General features: G+C 40.5%; 2 protein-coding genes and 1 long non-coding RNA gene across 11 annotated transcripts in view; 2 read left to right on the forward strand and 1 right to left on the reverse strand.

The window, feature by feature from the left end:
* Nucleotides 1-1,160, forward strand: part of clip1a (CAP-GLY domain containing linker protein 1a) — a 26,587-nt gene extending 25,427 nt beyond the window's left edge. For all 7 annotated transcript variants that reach the window (XM_005473410.3, XM_013275375.3, XM_013275376.3 and 4 more), the window contains one exon: nucleotides 44-1,160. In XM_005473410.3, the coding sequence (XP_005473467.1) occupies nucleotides 44-272 (229 nt within the window). In that variant the 3' untranslated portion in view covers nucleotides 273-1,160. The remainder of the gene's footprint in view (nucleotides 1-43) is intronic.
* On the reverse strand, nucleotides 717-23,186 carry LOC102078511 (leucine-rich repeat-containing protein 43). 3 transcript variants are annotated; one of them, XM_005473411.4, is made up of 13 exons: nucleotides 22,979-23,186; nucleotides 22,689-22,901; nucleotides 21,988-22,023; nucleotides 20,419-20,529; nucleotides 17,956-18,098; nucleotides 13,727-13,965; nucleotides 13,453-13,616; nucleotides 7,294-7,432; nucleotides 6,675-6,817; nucleotides 4,859-4,948; nucleotides 3,594-3,779; nucleotides 3,317-3,398; nucleotides 717-3,106 (listed from the first exon to the last, which is right to left on the reverse strand). In XM_005473411.4, exons 1-13 carry the CDS (start codon nucleotides 23,087-23,089, stop codon nucleotides 2,973-2,975), a joined length of 1,791 nt encoding a protein of 596 aa, XP_005473468.1. In that variant the 5' UTR covers nucleotides 23,090-23,186; the 3' UTR covers nucleotides 717-2,972. The 3 variants fall into 3 exon arrangements, with proteins under 3 accessions (XP_005473468.1, XP_019220832.1, XP_013130784.1); XM_019365287.2 differs by having other exon boundaries at nucleotides 3,567-3,779; XM_013275330.3 differs by lacking the exon at nucleotides 21,988-22,023 and having other exon boundaries at nucleotides 3,567-3,779.
* Nucleotides 3,115-6,666, forward strand: LOC102078443 (uncharacterized). Its single transcript, XR_269667.3, has 3 exons — nucleotides 3,115-3,273; nucleotides 3,599-3,724; nucleotides 4,894-6,666. It is a non-coding gene; the product is annotated as an uncharacterized LOC102078443 (long non-coding RNA).
* Nucleotides 23,187-24,457: the final 1,271 nt, after the last annotated feature.

Raw genomic sequence — 24,457 nt, forward strand, 5'->3', positions numbered from 1 at the left:
GTCAATTTCTCCTTCTTCCTCTCCTTTTTCTCCTGCTCCACAGCCACGACAAGCAGCCTGCAAAGAAAAAACCTCCCCCGAGGCTCTTCTGCGACATCTGCGACTGCTTTGACCTCCACGACACTGAGGACTGTCCCACGCAAACGCAGATGCCAGACTCCCCTCCACACACCACCTACCACGGCAATAAGGCTGAGGAGCGGCCCTACTGCGACATCTGTGAGGTCTTTGGGCACTGGACTGACTCCTGTAACGATGACCAGACCTTTTAAAGCCCTTTTGCTTTGTTTTTTTTTTTTAAACCCTCGTTCGCACAATCACTATATTTGCACACCATTTTGGATTACGCTGTGCTTCTGGGGTCCTAATTGTGCGTGTGTGTATGCATTTTGTGTGCTTGTTGTTTTTTTTCAAGCATCTTTGTTGTCCACACCACCCCTTAAGCGCTCTTAGAGGAGAAAGGTTTGGCAGAATCTCTTCATTCATTCAAATAAACTGCTACACATGAAATAACAGTTTCATTTGCAATTGTAAATGTCTTTGAAGGAAAAACAATGTTTGATATCCTGGGTTTGTGTGAGTGAGGGGCTAATGTAGGTGGATGTATCACTCTGGGAGAAGCAGCAGTCTTCTTCAAATCGTTTAATTTATCAGTATGTTAACACCGTTTGCACAGCTTGTAAGAGGGTTACAGAGATAATATAATATCATAAAAGTTGTTTATTTGAAGCTGTAAATGACTTGATTGAAAAACAAATGTCAGTTTGCGCAAGGTCGGGGAGCTATAGTTTATTTTTTATGCCTGGAAATGCTATGTACTTAAAGATTTGATAGTATGAGTGTAAATTTGTAACAGGGAGAGGTTTCCTTGCTCTGATATAGAGTTGGAGCAAAAAGCAGTGCTGTTTGGCTTTAATAGGGACCTTTTTTTATGGACTTTGAAAAGGACTGCAGGAAGATTGATAAGAACAAAATAAACTGTTAAATAATGGACTTGATGCTTATAAGTCCTCAGTTCCTGTAAAATGGCCTTTCTCAAAAAGTTTCTTAGAAGTTCATTTCTGTATGAAACGGTGAAACACTTTGGCATTTCTCTCAATATGTTTTCAATATCTGTGTATTAAAAAAATAAATAAATAAAATGTTTATGGGTAAATGAAGCATCTTTGTGCAGAATTCCTTCATAATAATATATGTGTGTCACACCTGAATCCTGCTGCCTTTGTGCACTATACAGTGAAAAGAATACACTAAATATGTAAACCTTTATTTTATACATTTCAGAACCAGAGTACTAATCTAGGGGGGAATTGTTTAATATACTGCAACAGACTGCAAACGTGTTCATGGAGGCACACTTAGAAAGCTCCAGAAGCCAAGTTATTCTTTTAGCACTTGCCTGGAGGTCTTCTTTTATTTAATATATTTTAACACCTGATTATATTATCAATCCCCTTTAATAAGGACTTCATATTTGCTGTAAGACTCTCATAAGTGCTATGATCTGTGATATACTCCTCTGTCAAACCACCCTCCTGCATGTCCTCCTTCATTACATCCATGAACCTCTACCGTGGTCTTCCTCTTTTCCTATGGCCCGACAGTTCCACCTTCAGCATCCTTTGTCCACTGTAGCCACTAATCTTCCACTGCACACGTCCAAACCAACTCAGCATTGCCTCTAATTTTGTCTCCAAACCACTCAGCCTAATGTGTCCATCCTGGTCTCATCACTCTATTTTGTCAGGGCTATCATGTCCAAACCATAGATCACAGCAGGTCTCACTACCATCTTATAAACAGTCCTTTTCACTGTTGCTGCTATTCTTCTGTCACCCCAAAATCACCCCTGACACTCGTCTCCATCCACTCCACCCTAATTGAAAAATATGTTCATACTTTCAATGTCAGTATTTCTGATAAGTACCAATCAGAACCAACCACAGCACAGAAACTGCTCTTACTGAAGTCACTGATGACCTGAAGGTCAACAGTGATGTATTATGATTCTTTCACAGAGAGTTTCAGTCTTGGTTCTGCTCGATCTCACTGCTGACATTTCAATGATCACAATTTAGCTTGTTTAACGGGTCAGATTCTCGATTAATTTTCTAGAAACTTTACAGAAGTGAAAAGAGATGAGATGGAAATATTTGTTGTTACTCCAAAAAGTCAAAGACATAAAATAATTTACAATCTTTTCTCTGAAACACAGTGAACAAGTTAGGAAGCTTGGCATTATTTTTCGACAGTGATCTAAGCTTTGATAATCACTTTAATAATTTAATAAAGTTACCGCAACTGCTTTCTGTCACTTAAAAAATATAACAAGTTAGACTAACGGGGTTCAGTGCCGACATTCTCCATCACTAAACCCACTGTACTGGAGTGGCCGGGTGCAGCGGACCACCCTCCTCAGGCCTGGCTCCAGGGCAGGGGCCCTGGTAATCCCATCTTGGGCACAGTAATTCGCTCCCTTGATTTCTTTCCTTCTACAGGGGTCCTCTGAATCACTCTTTGTCTGGCCCTTCATACAGGACTAATTTGCTTTGGGGCAAAAACCCCTCAGCAACATAGCCCCTGGTCTCACTGAGACACACAAACCCCTCCACCACCACAAGATGGTGATTCACTGAGTGGATTTAAAAACTAATTTCAAAAAATAGCTTCCATGTAGTTCAAAGGAATCTGTCAGTCCGGATGGTTTTTCCACGTCACATGAACACAAAGTTGGGTATGATATTTAATTTAAAGTTCTGAATAAGCCCTAAGTACGGACATTTTCCAGTCCACTTAAATGCACACAGCACATGCAGTCCTGAATAGGATGCAAATACAGCAGCCTGATAAGACGGTACTTTGAGGAGGCAAGAAATTTATTATGCAGTTATCTCAACGGTACCGTCACAGTTAACAGTCATGAGGAAGGAAGGACGGAAGGACAAACGGACCCCTGGGGAGAGCAGTCCGCCTTAGGAGGTTTGTGGCAGGAGGAAGTGGTGAGCTTCAGACGCAGTCTGCCATTTCTTCAGCTCCACAATCAGCTCCACAATCACTGGTTGGCTGGTTATTGAGTCTTGCACCTCAAGCGCCCTCTTCTCTTTATCTGCCGACATCACGCAGGATTACAGAGACGGAAAAAGAAAAGCTCACTGACTAATGACGCCATTTCATTCTTTGCCTTCTTTCTTAATATCCTCTCCTAAACACAGACCACAACATCTACAGCTGCTCTGACTCTCAAAGTGGTCTGGTGCTTTTATCCTCTCTTATGTAAGTCAAAGCCATTTTGTCATGAAGCAGTTATCTCGCTAACCTTTTGACGATGCTGCATTGTGCTGTCTCCCTTTTGTTTCCTTGTCCTCCTTCTTGTCCTCTTTGTTTTTCCTTCCCAAATCCTAAAGATGTACGAAAAAATAGCCCAGACATGTCAATTTGTTTTTTGTGTCCTTTCCTACAATGCTACTCTTTTGGATGGGTTTTCCTATTTTAACCTTTGTCCCATGTAACTCATCCAGAAAACAATAATATCTCAGCAAAACATAAACTCATATGTGCAAACTTGCCTTTTGATGTGTTTGTGTTGCTTCTACCTCAGAGTCTGTGTGCAGCACGCCAAAGTCACAGAGGACTTTAACCTGCTGGCCTCCTCTGACCAGGCTTTGCAGGGGGATGTGCACAGAGCCAAGGATTCGTCTGATCGGGGCATCTTGGACCAGCTCAGGTACAGATTTTTTATTTTTGTCTTTAGACTTGGTGAAATCAGATTTAACTGGAGACTATAAAGAAGAGACGAGTGACATTAAATTACTGTCCATTTGTAAAAAAAAATCAAAATAAATCAATCAATAAAATAAAACCAGAATGCATAAACCCAAATTTTATCCACCACAGGACACAGAAAGTGTTTAAAGCGAGTGAGCCAATATTTTTATTGGCAGCAACACATCTTTAAAAAGTTGGCATGGGGGCAACAAAAACCTGAAAAAGTAAGTGATTATTACAACTAGGTTTACTGGCAACTGGTCAGTAACATGATTGGATATAATCTTATAGAGGGAGAGTTACACAGAACTAAAATGGGCAGAGGTTCACCAACCTGCAAAAAACTGCATCTATAAATGATTTCAGAATAATCAAATCAACAGATTCAGATAATCTGGAGGAATCTCTGTACGCAAGAGATCGTTTGATCGTCAGGCAGCACTGCATTAAAAACATGTCACAGAAATCCCTGCATGGACTCAGGAACACCTCCAGAAATATTCATCTGAGATCACAGTTCCCTGTGCCATCACATGCATGTTAAAGGTCTGTTATGCAAAAAGAAGGTGCCACATATAAACATGATCTTTTTTTTAAGTTGTTTTTTAGATTTACTGCTATTCCCCTGACACTTGTCTCCACCCACTCCACCGTAACTGAAAAAATGTGCATACCTTTAATCTCTCGGTATTTATGATAAGCACCAAACAGAAACAGCTCTTGGGATTCCCCAAGGGTCACTTTTTGGTCCATTTTGAACTTCTGAACCTTTATATGCTTTCGCCTAGTGTTACACAAATCACCCCTGACACTCGTCAAAAGCCTGCATCTCTGAAGTGATTGAAAACTGGCAGCTTGGACTGCAGTAAAGGCACCGTCAGTGTTGAAAGGAATATACAGTATGCAGTATAGCATAGCTTCCGACACTGAACCCAGATGTAAAAATCAGTGTATCTGTCCACATCACCAAGTTTCTTCCACGTTCCACAACAGTGCAAGATTTCCCTGAAAGTAAGTTCATTATTGTGTCTGCAGTCGGTGAGTTAGGCAATGACTGTAACTACAGTTCAATGGTATGACATGATACACTCACTTCTTTCTCCCTCCTGCCTTTCTTCTCTTTTCCAGGTTGGTTGGCTTTGGTCAGCGGGACTTCTTCAGAAGCAGCAGGCCATGACAGGACCTAAAGCCACAAACTATGAGTTTCGATGCATTTTGCGGCTCACGCTGGCCAACAAATCTTCAGCACATTGTCTGCTTCAGAAATAAAATGGGATATTTCTGGTGTTCTATGTGCCTTCCTCCCTTATTTCATCCAAATGACTTTCCTGATGAGAACTTCCCATATCTCAGGAGGGCTGAGACCCTGAGTACACATGCTTGTGACCTGCTGAGGTTGGGTTTGTGTCTCCTCCGGGAAACAAATCAGGGATCTATTACTTCATATATGCTGATTCTAAATATTGTAATTAAAAATAGCTCATTGTCTCATGCTTCTAAGATATTTATTTTTAGGTTTAACCAATTAATTTTGGACCACGTGATAAACTGTGACTGTTGTGGAGAGCCTCATCAATAAGCTTACAGAGACAACATTAGTGCTGAACATAATTGAATTCAGCCTATCAGTGCGGCCCAAGGTTATCATGTGGACTCTTGAGTAAATTATTGCCTATCACTTATTTGGATGGTGGACTTTTAATCATAAATGAAAAATGTGAAAAACTATTTCTATAGAGATGATGTAATATGAAACATTATTAACTGGAACTCTTTTTAATCAGAGTGCAGCATCAAGTCAGTTAAACTTCTGGGATATTGATCAGGTCAGTTTAGTATCAGAGGGGTTTTTTAAACAGTTTCAAATGCTTTGGTGTTAATGAAATTAACAACAGGTGCACTACAGCGAGAACAATAAGACAACCCCCATAACCTGAATGGTTTTACAGGTGGAGGTTGCTGGCAGTAGGATCCGTGTCACTGCTGGTGGTAGGAGGTAACACATGGACCTACAGAGGGTGCACAGGTAGTCCAACTCCTCCCGGATGGCTCATCAATGTGTGCCATTGCAGGAAGGTTTGGTGTGTCTCCCAGGACAGTCTCAAGAACATGGACGAGATTCCAGGAGACAGACAGTTACTCTAGTAGAGCGGGACAGGGTCGTAGAAGGTCCTTAACCCATCAACAGGACCGGTATCTACCCTAGTGCGCACAGAGGAACAAGATAAGCTCTGCCACAGCTACAAAATGACCTCAGACTTCAACAAACTTCATGAGGGTGGCCTGAGGGCACAATGTCCTCTAGTAGGCGCTGTGCTCACTGTCTGGCACCATGGAGCCTGCTTGGTCTTAGCTACAGAATACCAGAACTGGCAGGTCCACCACTTTTCACAAATGAGAGCCGGTTCACCCTGAGCACATGTGACAGACATGAAAGGGTCTGGAGAGGCTGAGGAGAACCTTAAGCTGCCTGTAACATCGTTCAGCATGACTGGTTTGGTGGTGACCCAGTGATTGTCTGGGGAGGCATGCCCATGGAGGGGTAGTCCATCTAACGCCACCAGGTTGCACCTCAGACTGTCCAAGAGTGATACCCTGGTCCAGATCTGGAATTAGATCCGCAGGACCTCATCCATCCTCACATTACGTGCATACGAGCACACGGGGTCATACAGACCATTCTGAGTTGCTGCAATGAAAGTTTGGCAAAACGGACTGGCCTGCAGCATCATTTTTTCACTTTGGTTTTTGTGTGTCTTTGAATTCAAGATGACCCCAATGAAGAGCTTTAACCTCTTCAAAGTGCCTTTCAGTCATTTCAGGTTTCAGTGAAGAACTTTCAGTGAATCAGAAAAGTTTGGCTGCAGGCCTGTGTAATCACACACCCTATCAAACCTGACTTTCTGTACCTTTTCTTCCTCTAAGCTTAAACGCAGTCCCCGATTGAGGAATTTCTTTAAATCTCCCAGAGCGCTCACGGTGTGGGTTTGCGTGTCACCGAAGTCCATGCTCTCTGACCACGACAGCTTGGATGTGGTGTGCCTTAACACTGCTGAGGAAGAAATAGGAAAAACATACAAAAAAGTCCAGCTTTTGAATCATCATGACTACACACCTCGGTAAAAGAAAACACACAAGTAAACCAGATATAAACCGGCAGCTCATCAGTGCCTTTGACACCTGATGAAGGCGATAAAGGATCAGGTTCGTCATTTGGTTTCAGGTTAAGTAGGCATACAGCTCTTCATCGGCTGATCTGACTGTAGTTTCCTTTAAGGCAATTTTGTAAATTCCACAAACTTTGATAAGAGAAAAATTCTCTCATTTGAACAGGACACATCACCAGGTTTAATAAATCCAAATATCAAACAGGCATTGTTTCCAGACTCCTTTATACACTGCGCGCCACCCTGTTTGTTTGTTTTGTATATTTCTGTACAAAAAGCTGTCACAGAGTCTGCTGTGCTTCATCTGCAGTCAGAAGTTTACGTCAAATACACACAGGTCAGCTGAGATAAGTGTTATTACCACATGTGTTGCCACAACTAGATTTCTCTGAGTTCAAAATGCCGCTGTCTTGTTTGGACGTCTGTTTTTCGCAGTTCTCGTTTGATCGTTGGCCTTCAGTCACAGATCTTGCATCAAATTTTGTCTCAGTGTTAATTTTCTGTAAAGAAAAAAAAATTCAATTTCAATTTGAAGTAATGGAATAATTTTACTTCTGTGCAGTTTCTGAGTACTTTTTTCCTCCGTTGTATGCTTAAATTTAGGAAATTATGTGATCGTTTTCCTTTTTGACTGAAGTGTGTGGCTTGTGTATTGTGTTTTTGTGACGTTGTTGCTGTCTACAACATAGAAAGTGGAGATATAATCTCTCCAGTGATTAGAGCACTGTCTATATGAGATGGTTGTGTGTTAAAATCCTAGTAGATCAGCAGTGTGTGAAATAGTTATTCCCCGTTCTGGTGCTCAGTTTGAACGTCAGCGGGTTGTTTTGAGTTGTTGCTGTGTGACTTGCTAATTAGATATTTGAATTAACATACAGCTATACCTAATAAAGTGGCTACTGAGTCAATCAGTCAATCACCACAAAGTCATCAGATCTGACAGATTTGTAGTAGAAAAATAGGCAGTTCACATTTTAGAAGAATAGATATATTTACATATTATAGAAGTATAAAAAATAAAAATATTAATGGTCCCGAACCTTGTCAGTAAATGCAACATTTTTTTAAACATTACTGCACTGTAAATGTGTCCTATGGCATGTGACATGAAAGTCATAAAGAAAGTAAAGAAACACACACAAACATGTGTGTATTCATGTATTCATGTCCTTGTGGGGACATCTAATTGACATGATGCTTTCCCTCGCCGCTTACCCTTGAATGCCTAACACTAACACTAACCCTTAACCTAAACCTAACCATAACTTATTTGTAACCCTGACACTAAAACCACATTTTTAAGTCATTTTAAGTGCCTTCAAATTTGTGGGGACCAGGATTTTGGTCCACATAAGGGTTGTTGGTCCCCACAAGTATAGTAAACGTCCAAATTTTGGTCCCCAGAAAGATGTCTGAGCAGGTACACAAACACACACACACACACACACACACGTATATATACTCTATTATAATAACATAAAAAAGTATTACTCATGCCATGTAAAATTAATACTAACAATATTTCTCCTTCACTCTCACTGAACTGAATCTTGTTGCATTTCACTGCATGTAATTCAATTCAATTTTATTTATATAGCGCCAAATCACAACAGCAGTCGCCTCAAGGCGCTTGATAGGTACAGAGAAAACCCCAGCAATCATATGACCCCCTATGAGCAAGCACTTTGGCGACAGTGGGAAGGAAAAACTCCCTTTTAACAGGAAGAAACCTCCGGCAGAACCAGGCTCAGGAAGGGGCGGGGCCATCTGCTGCGACCGGTTGGGGTGAGAGAAGGAAAACAGGATAAAGACATGCTGTGGAAGAGAGACAGAGATTAATAACAGATATGATTCGATGCAGAGAGGTCTATTAACACATAGTAAGTGAGAAAGGTGACTGGAAAGGAAAAACTCAATGCATCATGGGAATCCCCCGGCAGCCTACGTCTATTGCAGCATAACTAAGGGAGGATTCAGGGTCACCTGGTCCAGCCCTAACTATATGCTTTAGCAAAAAGGAAAGTTTTTGAAAGTAGAGATAGTGTCTGTCTCCCGAATCCGAACTGGAAGCTGGTTCCACAGAAGAGGGGCCTGAAAACTGAAGGCTCTGCCTCCCATTCTACTTTTAAATACTCTAGGAACAGCAGGCCTGCAGTGCGAGAGCGAAGTGCTCTAATAGGGTGATATGGTACTACAAGGTCATTAAGATAAGATGGGGCCTGATTATTTAAGACCTTGTATGTGAGGAGCAGGATTTTGAATTCAATTCTGGATTTAACAGGGAGCCAATGAAGGGAAGCCAAAACAGGAGAAATATGCTCTCTCTTTCTAGTCCCTGTCAGGACTCTTGCTGCAGCATTTTGGATTAACTGAAGGCTTTTCAGGGAGTTTTAGGACATCCTGATAATAATGAATTACAGTAGTCCAGCTGGAAGTAATAAATGCATGAACTAGTTTTTCAGCATCACTCTGAGACAGGATATTTCTAATTTTAGAGATGTTGCGCAAATGGAAGAAAGCAGTCTTACATATTTGTTTAATATGTGCGTTGAAGGACATGTCCTGGTCAAAAATGACTCCAAGGTTCCTCACAGCGTTACTGGAGGCCAAGATAATGCCATCCAGAGTAAGAATCTGCTTAGATACCATATTTCTAAGATTTTCAGGGCCGAGTACAATAACCTCAGTTTTATCTGAATTAAGAAAGAAAGTATACTTTATTGATCCCCGTGGGGAAATTCCTCTCTGCATTTAACCCATTCACTCAGTGAAGTAGTGGGCAGCCATTGGGCGCCCGCGGAGGAGTGTGTAGGGACGATACCTCAGAGTAGCTGTTTAGTGGATTCGAACCACCGACCTTCCGATCATGGGGCCACCACTCTACCTACTGAGCTATCAAAGGAGTTTGCAAAGAAAAGCATCTGGACTTCTTTGAGTTGCTTGAAGACGTTTCACCTCTCATCCGAGAAGCTTCTTCAGTTCTAAGGTCAAATGGCCGAGAGTCCCAGATTTAAACCCAGTGGGAGTATCCCCCCAAGGAGGGACAAAGGACCCCCTGGTGATCCTCTAATCACATGCGCCAAGGTGTGAAAGCGGGTGTGGGACCTAATCAGCCAGGGTTTCGGGTGAGCTCATTGTGAAACCTGGCCCCACCCTATCATGTGATTTCCTGAGGTCAGATGGCCCAGGATGTGAGTGGGCGTTAAGGCGTCTGGGGAGGGAACTCAAAACTGGATTATAGATGGCAGACAGTTGGTGTCGTAAACCACCGCCTCTGTTCAAAGATGGTCGCTCACAGTGGACATAGATGGCCTCTTTCACTCCTCTTTCAAACCATCTGTCCTCTCTGTCCAATATGTGAACATTGGCATCCTCGAAAGAGTGACTTTTATCCTTAAGATGCAAGTGGACTGCTGAGTCTTGTCCTGTGGAGGTGGCTCTTCTATGTTGTGCCATGCGCTTGTGAAGTGGCTGTTTGGTCTCTCCAATGTAGAGGTCCGGGCATTCCTCACTGCACTGTACAGCATACACCACGTTGTTCAGTCTGTGTTTTGGAGTTTTGTCTTTCGGGTGAACCAGTTTGTGTCTGAGTGTGTTGCTGGGTCTGAAGTACACTGGGATGTCGTGCTTGGAGAAAACTCTCCTGAGTTTCTCTGATACACCGGCTACATAGGGGATGACAATGTTGTTGCGTCTGTCTTTCTTATCCTCCCTCGCTGGTGTCTGATCTTCTTTTCTGTGCCTCTTTGCTGACTTTATGAACGCCCAGTTAGGATAACCACATGTTTTCAGTGCTTCCTTTACATGTGTGTGTTCCTTCTTTTTCCCTTCAGGCTTAGAGGGAACATGTTCTGCCCGGTGGTGTAGGGTCCTAATTACTCCAAGTTTGTGTTCCAGAGGGTGATGGGAGTCAAAGAGGAGGTACTGGTCCGTGTGTGTGGGCTTCCGGTAAACTTCAATGTTGAGGTTGCCATTCTCTTCAATGTGCACAGCGCAGTCCAGGAAAGGCAAACAGTTATCCTTAGTGTCTTCCCTGGTGAACTTGATGTTTTTATCCACGGCGTTAATGTGCGCAGTGAAGGATTCCACTTCTTGTGTCTTAAGGTTTAACTACTGCCAGCATGAAGGCCTGTGGTACATAGCCAATTATTAGAGATAAGTTGATCATATTTAAGATTGAAGCATTAATTAATGGCAGGACTTCTTTGAGCAGTTTTGTAGGAATGGGGTCTAAAAGACACGTTGATGGTTTGGAGGAAGTAATTATTGAAGTTAACTCAGAAAGATCAATTGGAGAAAAAGAGTCTAAATGAATATCAGTGGTACTAAAAGTAGCTGTAGATAATATTACATCTGTGGGATGATTATTGGTAATTTTTTTTCTAATGATTAAAATTTTATTTGTGAAGAAGTTCATGAAGTCATTACTAGTTAACGTTAAAGGGATGGTTGGCTCAGTAGAGCTCTGACTTTTTGTCAGCCTGGCTACAGTGCTGAAGAGAAACCTGGGGTTGTTCTTATTTTCTTCAATAAGTGATGAATATTAAGATGTTCTGGCTTTGTGGAGGGCTTTCTTATAAAGGAACAAACTATTTCTCCAGGCTAAATGATGATCTTCTAAATTTGGGACACGCCATTTCCTCTCCAGCTTACGAGTTATCTGCTTTAGGCTACGTGTTTGAGAATTATTCGACGGAGTCAGGTACTTCTGATTTGAGGCCCTAGTTTTCACCGGAGCTACAGTATCCAGAGTCGTACGCAGTGAGGAGGTAAAATTATTAACTAGATAACTGACCTCTGTTGGAGTAACGTTCAGGTAGCTGCTCTGCTCTATGTTGGTACAGGGCATTGAAGATGATAACAGTGGGTGGATTATATTCTTAAACTTAGTTACAGCGCTTTCAGAAAGACATCTACTGTGATGAAGTCTGCTCTCCACTGCTGTGTAATCAATTATCCGTGTAATCAAGTAACCGTCTGTACATGGACCTTTACTGTACACAATTTTTCTTATTAATTTTTTCTATTTTTATTTTTCTAATATACAATATCTCCATTTCACATTTGTGCTGCTGTAATAAGTGAATTTCCCCAATGTGGGATTAAATAAAGTCCATGTCTATGTTTCACCATGACTCGTTCACCTTTTTCCGTAAATGCAAGCAAAACTTTGTCAGCCTGTTAAAGTTAAACAGGGTTGATAACTGTATCTAATGTAATACACAGTGGTTTCTTTAAAGATATTTAGAAATTTAAATCACATTTCTGGTTATTTTATGCATGTCGCACCACATGACAGCACATTATACCACACAAAAGGACAGAAATGATTTTTAAAATTTTAACTAAAAAAACACTAAAATAAACAGTTTCTCAAAATTTTCAAAACAGCTTTGAGTCTGATTTATATGCTCAGACTCGTGTTAAAACAATCAGGTTTCATTGCTGTACATTTACATTCATGTATTTAATGAAAACAATTTTTTTAGAAACATACGAACATTCCCAGTTCATGTTTCCATTCTGCCTTTTTGTAGTTATATTAGAAATGTTGAACCATTCACAGGGTTTTAAATTTGATCAACACGAACTGAATTCGTGATCTTTTTTAACAACCAAATGTTTCTTTTTGTAAATTCATTATGTCTTTTACGGTTTACGGTTTTTGTTCTTAGTTTCTGTTAATATAGTTTTGGTTCCCTATTTGTTTCAAAATGACTTTTGGCTTATTAGTTCCCTTCTTGTTCCCTTAGCTCTTCACTGTCTCCTTTCAGAGTGTTTACCTTTTTCTCTCTGTGTCATGTGTGTATGTCTTAGTCCCTGTCTCAGTGTTAGCTATGTTTCTTGTTATATTGTGGTAGTCTCTTCTCTCCTGTGCATTGTGTCGAGCTTAACTTCCTTTGTGTCATTATTCCTGATTTGCTCCCGGTGTCTTCCCACCTGTTTCCTCTCCTCTCATTGCCTGAGGTCTATTTACTGTCTGATTTTACCTTTTTCTGTTCTCCTGTATTCCATCATGGCTGACGGAGTGATAACCACTGAAATTAAGGTGAATTTATATAATACTTTAAAAGTACCTTGAAATCTGAAGATTGCCGGTGAATTGCAAGATAGAGATTTTAGAAGGATTTTGTCGCTGTTTGTTGCTCTTAATTTAGTTAGAGCATTAATCACATGTAACTACAGAAAGGAGGTGTTAAAAAAACCCACAAACCTCAATTTGTAGTAAAATGTGAATAAAGAAGAAGAAAGATGTAAAGATGCAGTGTGTAGTAGAGAGATTGCGTAACCAAGGTGGAAACAACAAATGACGAACTTATCAGTGTGTGGGTAGCTTTATCTTTTAATGCAGGAAGGAAATATGTTGTTTGACTAAATTGCACTCTTTATTCTGACAATTATACGTCCAAAGCAATGCTTAAAACCATATTAGAAATATACAATGAGGCCCAAAACATTTAAAAACATCTAAACTTATAGATATGCTAAAAAACTCAAATGTGTGGGAAGGATACGTCACCGAGTGAGCAGGTGTCTGATGCCTCAGGAACACGTAGGAGATAAAATAACGGTAGCTGACCACAGGGAAATTGGGAGCTTTGTCATCCACAGTCATCCGAGGATCTGGAATTCCCGTCATCCTGCCCACGCTCACTGTGGCTGACGCTATGTCTACTGCCAGGTCTGTGCAAAGTAAAAAGTATTCTGATGTTATGACCTGTAAGCACATGCTCAGTGTGCATTAAAATTATATAGAAAACTGGGGCCCTCGCTCACAGGGCTCACACACTCACCACTCATCTTGGCCAAGCCCCTAAAGCGATGCCTCTCCTCCGGGGAAATCCATGAGGTGTCCAGACAGGAAAGCTGCGGGAGGCTGTCCACAGTCAGTCCTGGGTATGAGGATGCAAGCGTGAAAGGATTTCCCTCCAGCAGCAGCGTCCTGAGGCAAGGCAGGGTGCTCAAGCCATTTAGCAGAGCTTGCTGGTCCTGAAACCCGCAGTCGCTGAGGTCCAGACACACCAGCTGTGGCCTGAGGACAGACAGAGGCTTTACGGGCTTTACAGGCTTTACAGGACAGATGTGTATGAGACAAATTGTGATCCAACAGAGATGATATCTTATTTCATTCATACAGCTATTAACTGTGTTTTAACACATCTTCCATCCATCTTATTGGGATGGATGATACTCAGATAGGTTATGATGTTTAAACGATGCTCAATTAGTACTAAGAGGGCCAAAGTGTGCCAATAAAATACCCCACACCGAACAAACACACCTCTACACGTTTACAACCAACCTGAACTGTTGATACGAGGAAGGATGGATCATGTTTTTCACCATGTTTTCATGTTGAATCTGTGTGAATTGTAGCCCCAGTTTCCTGCTCTTAGCTCACAGGTGTGGGACACACTGTGGTCTTTGGCTGCTGTAGCTTATCTCCCTCTCTCAGCTGACAAGCAGCTTTTTGTTTTTCACCCACAAAACTGCTGCTCACTCACCAACCACCAAGTCACTTTCATCACCGTTATTCTCTGTTCTGGTGCTCAGTTTGAATTGAAGGTTGTTTTGGGTTGCTGCTGTATGACTGGCTAATTAGATATTTGCATTAAAATACAGCTATACCTAATAAAGTGGCTACTGAGTGTAACTTCCAGAAGGGTAAAGGATTAAAAATATGAGAAAAAATGTGACATAAAAGTCATAAAGAAAAATATAATAACATATATCTAAAACACACACACACACACACTGGATACTTTCTCTTTTTCAGCCTGTTCTCTATAACCCATGAAGATGGTTCTGGGAAAATCCCCGAAAATCAACAGCTGCCATTCAAACGCACTTAAATCCTTCTTCCTCATTCTGATACTCAGTTTCAGCAGGTCTACGTGCCTAAACACAGTGTTGCCACATCGTGAATGGCTAATTAGATATTTACTCATGAGCAGCTGAAAAGGTGTGCCTAATAAAGTGGCCAGGGAATGTATATACACAGTGAAGCACTAGGGAGCACAAAACTGTTTTTTACAGAAACGCTGGAGCCATACCTCCTCATCCCTAAGTGCAATTTCCACCCAGGGTTGCACTGACACGAGTCCATCCGTGTCTAAAATAGTTGCAGTTTCTCTGGACCAGGGATGTCAAACATAAGGCCTGTGGCCCATAATTGCCCTGCAAAAGACTCCAATCTGGACCATTGGACAATTTTGGAAAATGAGAAGAATCACTTAAATTTTAGACTTTTACAGATTTTGCTACTGATAACTCAGACCTGCCCCATGGTCATTCATACTTCAACAATTTAAATAAGTAATAGATTACATAACAGAAAACTCCTGTTTTTTTCACTGTCATCTCATCTAGTACAGAAGTGTATCTTTTTTTTTTTTACACTGGGCTCACAGTAAAAAAAACCCAATTTTGTCAATAAAGAAAAAATTTCCACATTATAAATACAGGCTGCGTTTACAGAACCTACATCAACATTTCTTACAGTTCAAGCCCACAGCAGCATTTCTTTATCATGCAGAAAAACTTAGATGTATTGTTGAAACTGCAATTCTTTTTCTAATATTAGAATATCTGAGATATGTGTAGTTATGTAGAAAGACGGGTTTCACCGATCAGACCCACTTAATTACGATCAAAGTGTATGTGGCCCACACTATAAAAGGAGTTTGACATCCCTGCTCTAAACACGTCAGTCATATTCAAAATATGCTTTATTTAGTCATGAATTTCAAAGAAATTAATCTGGGAAATCAAAATCAAGTCAGCTATGAACAGCTATGACACAGCATCCTTGTAGGCTGTTATCACGGTTATCGCTAAATGTCAGCTACGGTGTGTGCGCCAGTTATTTAAGATCAAAATGTAATAATGTCATTCTGCATCCACGATGCAAATCTCCTCCCGTGACATCCCAGATTCACTTAAATCGCCTTTCTTCTGTTTTAAGGTTTTGATTTTATTTTCGTTCTTGTTTTCTCTTTTTTTAAAACTGTTTTTTCCTCCGTCTATGATGACATGCCTGTTTTTGGGCCTGTGTTGTTTCCTTCCTTCCTTTTTGCATTTGCTGTTCTGGTTGTTAATGCTGAGGTTTCAGTTGGGATGCAACCAGTGACAGTTTCATTGTATGGCACACAAATGACTGGCGAGCACTTGTAAAAACCCTTTTGACTAGTTTAAGCCAGTTACTTGAAGTTTCCCGGTCTTGACTGATGTAGCTGCATTTCCTTCTAATTTTTTCATATGCGGTGTTTATCAGTTGTGAGCTGCAATCTTTGGGTGTAGTGTAGGCAGCAAAGAGAGGTGTCAGGTTAACCTCCAGGAAACCCATGATGACAGCCATCAGTAGAAGTCCAACTTTTAGTGATAAAGTTGACTGTGTAACAGAAACACTGCGTCTATTTCTCTCACAGTGTTGAGTTTCAAAAATGAACGCCATTCAAAATGTGGGACACCGTCTCAGTGAATGGACCGAGGGGGCCACAGAAGGCATCTGATCAACGTAACTCCAAAAAAGAAAGAAAATCAAAGCTGTATGTTTGGTCCTCTAGTGTTTCAAACTATAAACATGAATGCAACTGCGTCTTTTTGAGACAATCTCAGGCTCTAAAATGCCCGCAGTCAGTGGTGACACTCGGAAAGTTACCCTTAAAATCACAAACTGTGTGTGCGTGTGTGCCAACGGGGATCCAGCCGCCCACCAATGGAGGAAAAATTCACTGCAAATCATGACGATGCTGTTCTGACTGATCTTTTTTGCATTACGATGGTAAATTTCTGCTGGGATTTTCCTGATACGAGTCGCTCATTCATAGACTGTGATGTCATTCGAATGCTGTGGCCTTCACAGCCATCAGGTTGAAGGGGGTTGATCTTTATCTTGAAAAAACTAAAGGTGCACAGAACAAGCTCACCCAACACTCTATCAAGACACATCATGGTTTACCATGATTCACTCAACGTGGAAATCATATTTTTGTAGATTTATAAAATACTGTGTAAAAGTCTTCTCTATATTTTTGCTTTCAAGGAGCCAAGTTATTTTTTAATTGGTGTTGAGCAGTTGTTTTCCAGACTTTCTGAAGTGTTTTGTTTGTTTTTCACTCATTTTCAGTCCACTTCTTGTACTTTTTTTGTTTTTGGGGGGTTTTTGCTTGTTTTTTTGTTTGACCTATGAATAGGATAAAAACACATCACTTGTTCCCATTTCATTAGCTGAATTGGTGAAAAATGACATAGTATAACATATAACATAACATAACATAGTTTGGCAGGTGTAAAATAGTATTTTTGCACCAATGAGATGATTTCCAAAGAGCTACAAGCCGAAAACATGACATTTATGGGCACTGTGTGCAGTGTGTCCTTAAAAAATCTTGAGGGAACTGGACAAGTGGAGGACAAAAGAAGTCCATCCAAAAGCTGCTCAACAAGGCTCCCCTGTACAAGCCATTATATACTCCTGTTTTCACAAGATGTTTAACACTTTCTGTTCTGAAAAATCTTGGCGGGACATAAAGAAGAGTTGTGTTTTTAGATGTTTGCGGTTCTGTTTAAGTGATGATTAAGAGCAAAAGCTTCGGAGCTCTAGTGTGAAGCTGTAATACTTCCTTTTGATTGCAAAAGACACAGACATCATCAGACCTGTATTCCCCTCTGGCATTAGAATTCTGTAAAACTGCGAAAGTTCTGGTTTTTCTCACTGTTTTGTGGGTGAGATGAAAAGATTTTCCTTCCAACAGGGTGTGTTTTAGTCTCTGGTTGCCACTTTGGCAGGAAACCAGCTGGTATTGCTTCATTTTGATCAGTGCAAGTATGACACACAGGTGTGAAAGAGAAGTAAATCCACATAAAAGCAACGTGCAATGAAGTAATGTCACCTGCCAACTGATCAGAAAGTACACGATTGCACTTGAAAGCTTGATTTGACCTGGTTTGGTTTTCTTAAAATGCCAGAAAGTTTCCTGTGTGTGTGTCTGTGCGTCTCTGGTGTGTAATATGAACTAACCAGTGTCTTCCAGTAAGATGAGCGACATCATTTTGGGAACCCAGAGTGTTTGAGCTGAGGCCGAGGTACTGCAGGTGGGGAGGAGGAGCACCGCTGGCGAGGCTGTCTAAAGACGACAGCCGGTTTGCACGTAGCTCCAAAATCTTTGAAAGAAACATGTTCAAAATGTGTCACTCACTCATCTCCATGCAGCATCAGCTACACTTTGTTCTCTGAACTTTCAGATAAAAGCCTTCTGGGCGTCATCATCACTTATAAAACCATAGATCTGAAAATGAAAAGAAACAAACAAAACAAACACCAAGGACTGATTGAGCTGAGCTGCTGAGCTGTCAGTCTGATAGTGCATTAAACCCCAAAACTTTAAAGCTTCGCAGTCCTTGTCATGTATGCGTTATTGTGTGCACGCTGAACGAATGAGACAAAGAGAGATAAAAGAGTAAAAGAGAGAGGGAACAAAGAGCGAGAACGAGAAAGCAAAAGAGCAAGTGTGACACTGCACACTGGTTGCAGCACTTGTCATCGTCACCTTCTCGTGTTATCTAGCCTGTGGATGTCAAGAGCATCAAATTCGTCGGTCTTCGCCTGGTGCAGAACTTGAACATCTCAATAGCCAGGATGTCTGTTTCTGCAAAGGCTGAGGAAAGCCCACATCCCACCTCCCATCCTCACCACATTCCTACTGAGGGACTATCAAGACCATCCAGTGCAGCTGCATCAGTATATGATAGTGAAACTGCACAAAATCAGATTGAGAGACTGTGTGGCAGAGAGTGAGAACAGCTGAGAAGCTCTTTCCTACATCACAGAATCTGAATCTGATTTTCACTGCATCTGCAAAGCCAGCAGCGTGGCTGGATTTGCAGATGACTCTACGCACCCCTCATTCAGGCCGTCACTGCCAGACTGTGCTGGGCTAAGCTCTCAGTGGTTCAACACGTTAAAACCACTTTCCGACAGACTCTTGTGTTCAGAATTTACACACAGTCATCATGGGTTTAGTGCTAATTGGGGGAATTTTAATGATTTCTTTGAACTGTTGTTTTTCCGTGGTTTAAAGTTTTTACAGCACACACATCTTTAATGACTTTAAAAAACAAGAATTGGGTGCACAAGTTTGAATTTATTTTGGATTTCGGCCCTTAGCAAGTTGCACCTGGATGAGACACTTTTGGTAGCCTGGCTGGATATTTGACCACTCTTCTTGGTAGGGTTCAAACTGGTTGATTTTGCTGGCACAGACCCAGCATTTAACCAGACTTTGGGAAGGTCATTAAGGGGAGTTTAATGTTAGCCTACTTTGTCCATTCCAAAACCAGTTTGTTTGGGATCATTGTCTTGCTGGGACTGCCAAATGTGTCCAACTTTCAACCATGTAGCTGTTGATTTGAGGTGAAGTTGAAAGATTTAGAGGTAGTCCTCCTCCTTCATTATTCTATCCACTTGCATGTGTTGCAATGTGACAACATAAATGACAGCAAAGCAGCCCGAGAGCATGATGCAACCACCACCATGCTTGATAGCTGGCACAGTGTTCTCAGATTTGAAAGCTCACCTTGATTCCTCCAAACTCAATAGCTCAGTCTTTGTCTCATCTAACCATAAAACTTTTCTCCAGAGGGCTTTGCAAACTTCAATCAACCAAGCTTAAAGGTTTCAACTAAGGCAGGGGCTTCCTTCTTGGTCGGCACCCTCTCAGTTCACAGTTCAAGACTGGCTTCACTATTGGACAGTAACACTGTCCAACAGCTCATGGCAGGCTCGAGCCTCAGTGGTTCATCATGAACATCCCAAACAATCTTTTCTCATCTGAGGATGATCATTTGGGTCTTCCTCCACATCTTGGAAAAGTGGTGACACAGTTTGAACTAATGATGTTGAAACCTGCAGTTGTTGAGAAATGGCTCAGAGAGACTTTCCCAACTTGTGTAAATCTGCATTCTCATTCTTAGAGTTTCACTGAGTTCCTTGAATGCTTTCATTGATCCTAAGTATTGGTCAATCCCGTGAGTGCTGACCAACAAATACTTTTATGCGGCAAAGATGAACTACTGGTTGTCCGTCATGTTCATATTGTATATTTGTATATTTGTATGATTCTGACACTGTGTGGATCAGAGAAAATCTAAAATAAAATCAAACTTGTGCATTTAATTTCTTTTTTTGTTTTTGTTAAATCATTAGAGGTATGCTGTACAATCATTGTACTCTGGAAAAAATACAGTTCAAAGAAATCATTAAAAGTCCAAAATTACCATGACATTTATGGCAATGATGAGAGTATTTAAACGTCTGATCTTATGGGTAAATCCGAAAGCAAGGGTGTCACCTTCGATGATGCAGAATGGGAGAGCTATAGGGTTTTTTGGTGAATCATGAATCACATTTAAATTATAACAGTGCTGTCTACACTTAAATCTGTTAAGACCTGCAAATTCAAGCTAAAGCAGGACTGGGACTTGCCTTTAACGTGCCGGGAAGGTTTGCTGTGGGTACTTCTGAGATTTTGTTAGCACTCAGCACCAGCTCCTCCAGCTTTGAGAACTTCAACAGGCCACCGTCAATGGCTGTTACCTGAACACGCAGACAGACAGAAGATAAAGCTTTACAAATGTGTAAAAGCATCAAACATTAAATAAATCCGTGCTATGATAAATATGATAAAAGTGGGGTGAGGAGTCATCCGAGGTAAACCGGTAGCTCTGAAGAAACATTAGACAAACTGACAGCAGTTTAACATTGGGACAAATATAAAATTACCCCCCAATAACCCTTCATATTACAAAACAGTTTTTCTTTTTCAACTGTTGTTTTCTGAGTTTTATTAAAATTATTACTTTTTTATGTTGCAAATCACAGTCAGTGAAGATATCTTATATGGTTCCTTCTCAATCTGGAGTACGAGTTCTTTTTACTGAATGACTGCGGATCTACAATGTTCCAGAGCTTACATCAAATATTTCAGTACAAACACAACAAAATGAACAGCCCACCCACCAATCCCCACAACAGTCCTATTGGACAATTTTAAAAAATCCACAATAATAAATAAAAACACATAATAATAATAATGATAATAATGGTTGTAATAGTGATGATATATAATCAAATAAAACAGGAAGATATACAAGGGGTATGTTAACTGGTCCCACATCTTCTAATCCACTACATGCATGTCTTTTTAAGATAAGCAGTCATCAGCAACCATCAAAGTTCACATGTCTAAAAAGGTAGATAGTCTAGAAAGAGGGACCAGACCCTCAAAAATAGCTCAGTAGTTCCTTTTATGGTTGCAGAAAGTCTTTCACTTTTTGATGCAGTATATTAAATAGACTTTCTGGCAATTAGAAAAAGATTATCCAGAAGTCTGTAATGTCTGTAAATAGCCTGCCCAAGAATCCAATGTGGCCCACAGGATGACTTTGGAAAATGTGAAGTAAGGTATAAATTTTGGATTTCTAACTCTATTTTACATAAGATTTAAGGCTTTCCCTGCTGATAACTGATAAAGAGCTCCCCCACCGTCATTGATAGTAAACTAATGTAATAAGAAATAGATAAATAATGAAATGAAAGAAAGTTTCAATTTTTAACTTTTTATCTACTGCAAAAACATCTCAGCTAACGAGCTAAGAGAACTTTTTCTGTAGTTTTATATTTATTTCTTACAGCTTAAGCTCAAACAATCATGTTCACAGATGTATTTCATTTACTCAAGAACAACAGAAGTTCTATATTATGGAGGAAAAATTGACATGTATTGTTGAAATTGCACTTTTTTGTCTTATATTAAACTATATCAGGTTTTAAATGTGTAGCATATGTAATTAAAGCTGAAAGAAAGGGTGGTGCTACTGGTCCTGCCCAGATAAGGTCAAAGTGAGCTTTATGTGGGCTGTGATGTAAAATGAGTTTGATACCCCTGCTTCAGAGGGCAACCCTAAGACCAAAACATCAGATTTTTTTTTTATGTATTAAAATTTCTACCAAGTTTCTTATAAATAAATTTCCAGAACCTGAAAATCAACTTACACTCACAGAAGATGTGGTTCCCCTATCAGATTGGCACTTGATGCACAGAGGAGAGAGAGAGAGTGATTTCTTTATGTGCAGAACAGGGGCGGACATGCAGTCTGTGAAGAATCTTATACTGAGTCTCCCTGAGTCTACAGAGCTAAAATAAAAAATAGTATAGTAGAAAACTAGCTGCCAAGAAACAGAGCAACGGTTAATGGGCACATGGATCTGCATGTTTCTGCCTGTTTTTAAAATAATCCTTGTTATACTGTGAATCATTTTATTCTGTGTAGTTTGTGCAGTTCATCGCTAAGCTTGGAAATCAATGCTGGGAACAGATGATTAAATATTCTGGTATTAAAGAGACCATTATATCAGATTAACAGCCTGATATCCGAAATCGGGACTCAGACAATCTGATTATGGTTAATGGGATGCAACACTGAGGTTGCAGCTCTGCATTATGTGGGAACGAGTGTGTTTGGTAAGAAGAACAATACAGACGCGTCAACACTTCAGCTAAAAATCAGCCTTTCTGACTGATATCAGGATATCAAATAAGAGGACAGTTATCAGTCTCATTGACTGATGTTTTTTGTTGTGTGTTATCACGTAAATGTTTGAATATACTGTGATGAAATACTGAAATATAAATAACTGTGTTGCCATAGGCTATCAGTGAACACCAGTGCACTCCTAATGAGAGGCCTACTCACGTCTCTGTCAACAATACGAAGTGAAGTGAAGTAGTTGTAAATAAAGGGGGCGTGCAGGCGTTCAGGTGTTTGCACAGCCAGCTGTCTGAGAGGCAAAGCTTGAGGGCTCCACATGACATCATGGCGCCATGGAGAACGAGGGCAGCTCAGCAGATCCAGGAGAGCATCCGTGGACTCCATCTCTGCTCGCTCCGCACTCCCTTTGGTGTTTCTCTGCAGATTGAATCCATGTTTTTAATTTCTTAGACTCTAAAGTGCTTTATAGACAAGTCAGTGTTTAAAATACTTACCCATGTGCCATTTCCACAGGGAAAGTCATTCAGACACAGGCTGCGAATCAGCTTCTCTATCACAGCAGACAGCGTGCTTGAGCTCATGGTTGACTTAGTCACTAACTTCATCACATTAAGGCAAATTTACACCACAGTCACACTGTATCTACAGCATGTCAGTTAGTGCATTCGTGGTCAGTCTTTGGTCTGTCTGTCAGAAGAAAAGGACTTCTCTTTGTTTACGAATGCCTGTAGGGTTGCCTGGCAACACCTGGGGCTCTGTGCAGCTACCCTGTGAAACATTAGGAGGGAGTTTGGCATGAATGGCTCTGAAGTCCTCTGTTTTACTAACCATTAAAACTCAAACACATTAACTGAATAAAATGACGGCTGTTCTTCTCTGATGAAGCCTGGTGCTTCTTTGTTGTGAGTGATTCTTTGGCCTTACCCGTTGTCTCTGTGTTGAGAGGGTTTGTGTTTGGAAGTGGACAGAAAAGCCGACTGAAGGTCATTCACCTGACGACTTTGCCATTCCTCCTAAATCTGAATCACTATTCATCTGTTTTTAATCAATAAATTTGAACTTTTATTCTTTGCCTGTCTTGATTCTTCTTTATACTTCCTGACTATAGTTTTCCATCAATCCCCTGCATGCATGTTGTGGGTTTTTATTTTATTTACACCAATTGCTATTCTGTCTCTCTTTTTTGCTCTCAATAACTGAGCTGACTTTTTCCTGCAAATTATGGCAGTGCTGCACTAAATGTGGTTGGCTACAACATCTACAGAAGAGAGTGGAGTTGCAAAAGGTGAAGGGTTATGGTTTTTATGGACGAGGGTACTCGCAGTAATGTAAGCCAGTGGACAAACTGTATTGAATTAGAACGTATTGGCCTTAATATAATGTTATTTCCACAAATGGCTTTTACTTTGATAGTTATTTACAGGTCACCCTCATCAAATAATGATTGTATGAAAACTTTCTAGCTGTGTTAAATGAATGCAATTTTAATAACATGACTACTGGACTGACTGATCATTACCTCACTGGCAAATAAAAGATGTTACTTTTATAGAAAACAAAAGTTATTTGGACTCCCGAAAAAAACAAAGGAAAAGAACACTTCAGAAAAAACAATCGGTGAATTATTTGGGGTCATTCGTTATTAGGAGTCGATTTAAAGGAAGATAGTCAGATTGTTTTTCTAAAATGCTGCTAAATACAACTGACACCATACAAAGTTACGAGAAGAAACAAGGTTAGCAGGAAACCACAAAAGGAAGGCTGAATCATTCTCGTCTTTGGTTAAAAGTTTCTAAAACAGCATGTGTGTTTTTCACCAAATCAGGACAGTCTAGAAAGTAATATTTACATATTGCAGAAAAACTGCTGATTGTGATGAATATTTGGGAAATTTAATATACTCTAAACTCTCTTTTAAGTCCTAAATTTAAAAAAGTAGTCACATTGAAACATGTCATCTTCAAATAAAAAGT

This window comes from Oreochromis niloticus, linkage group LG12, assembly GCF_001858045.2.
Source record: "Oreochromis niloticus isolate F11D_XX linkage group LG12, O_niloticus_UMD_NMBU, whole genome shotgun sequence".
Taxonomy (NCBI): Eukaryota; Metazoa; Chordata; class Actinopteri; order Cichliformes; family Cichlidae; genus Oreochromis; species Oreochromis niloticus.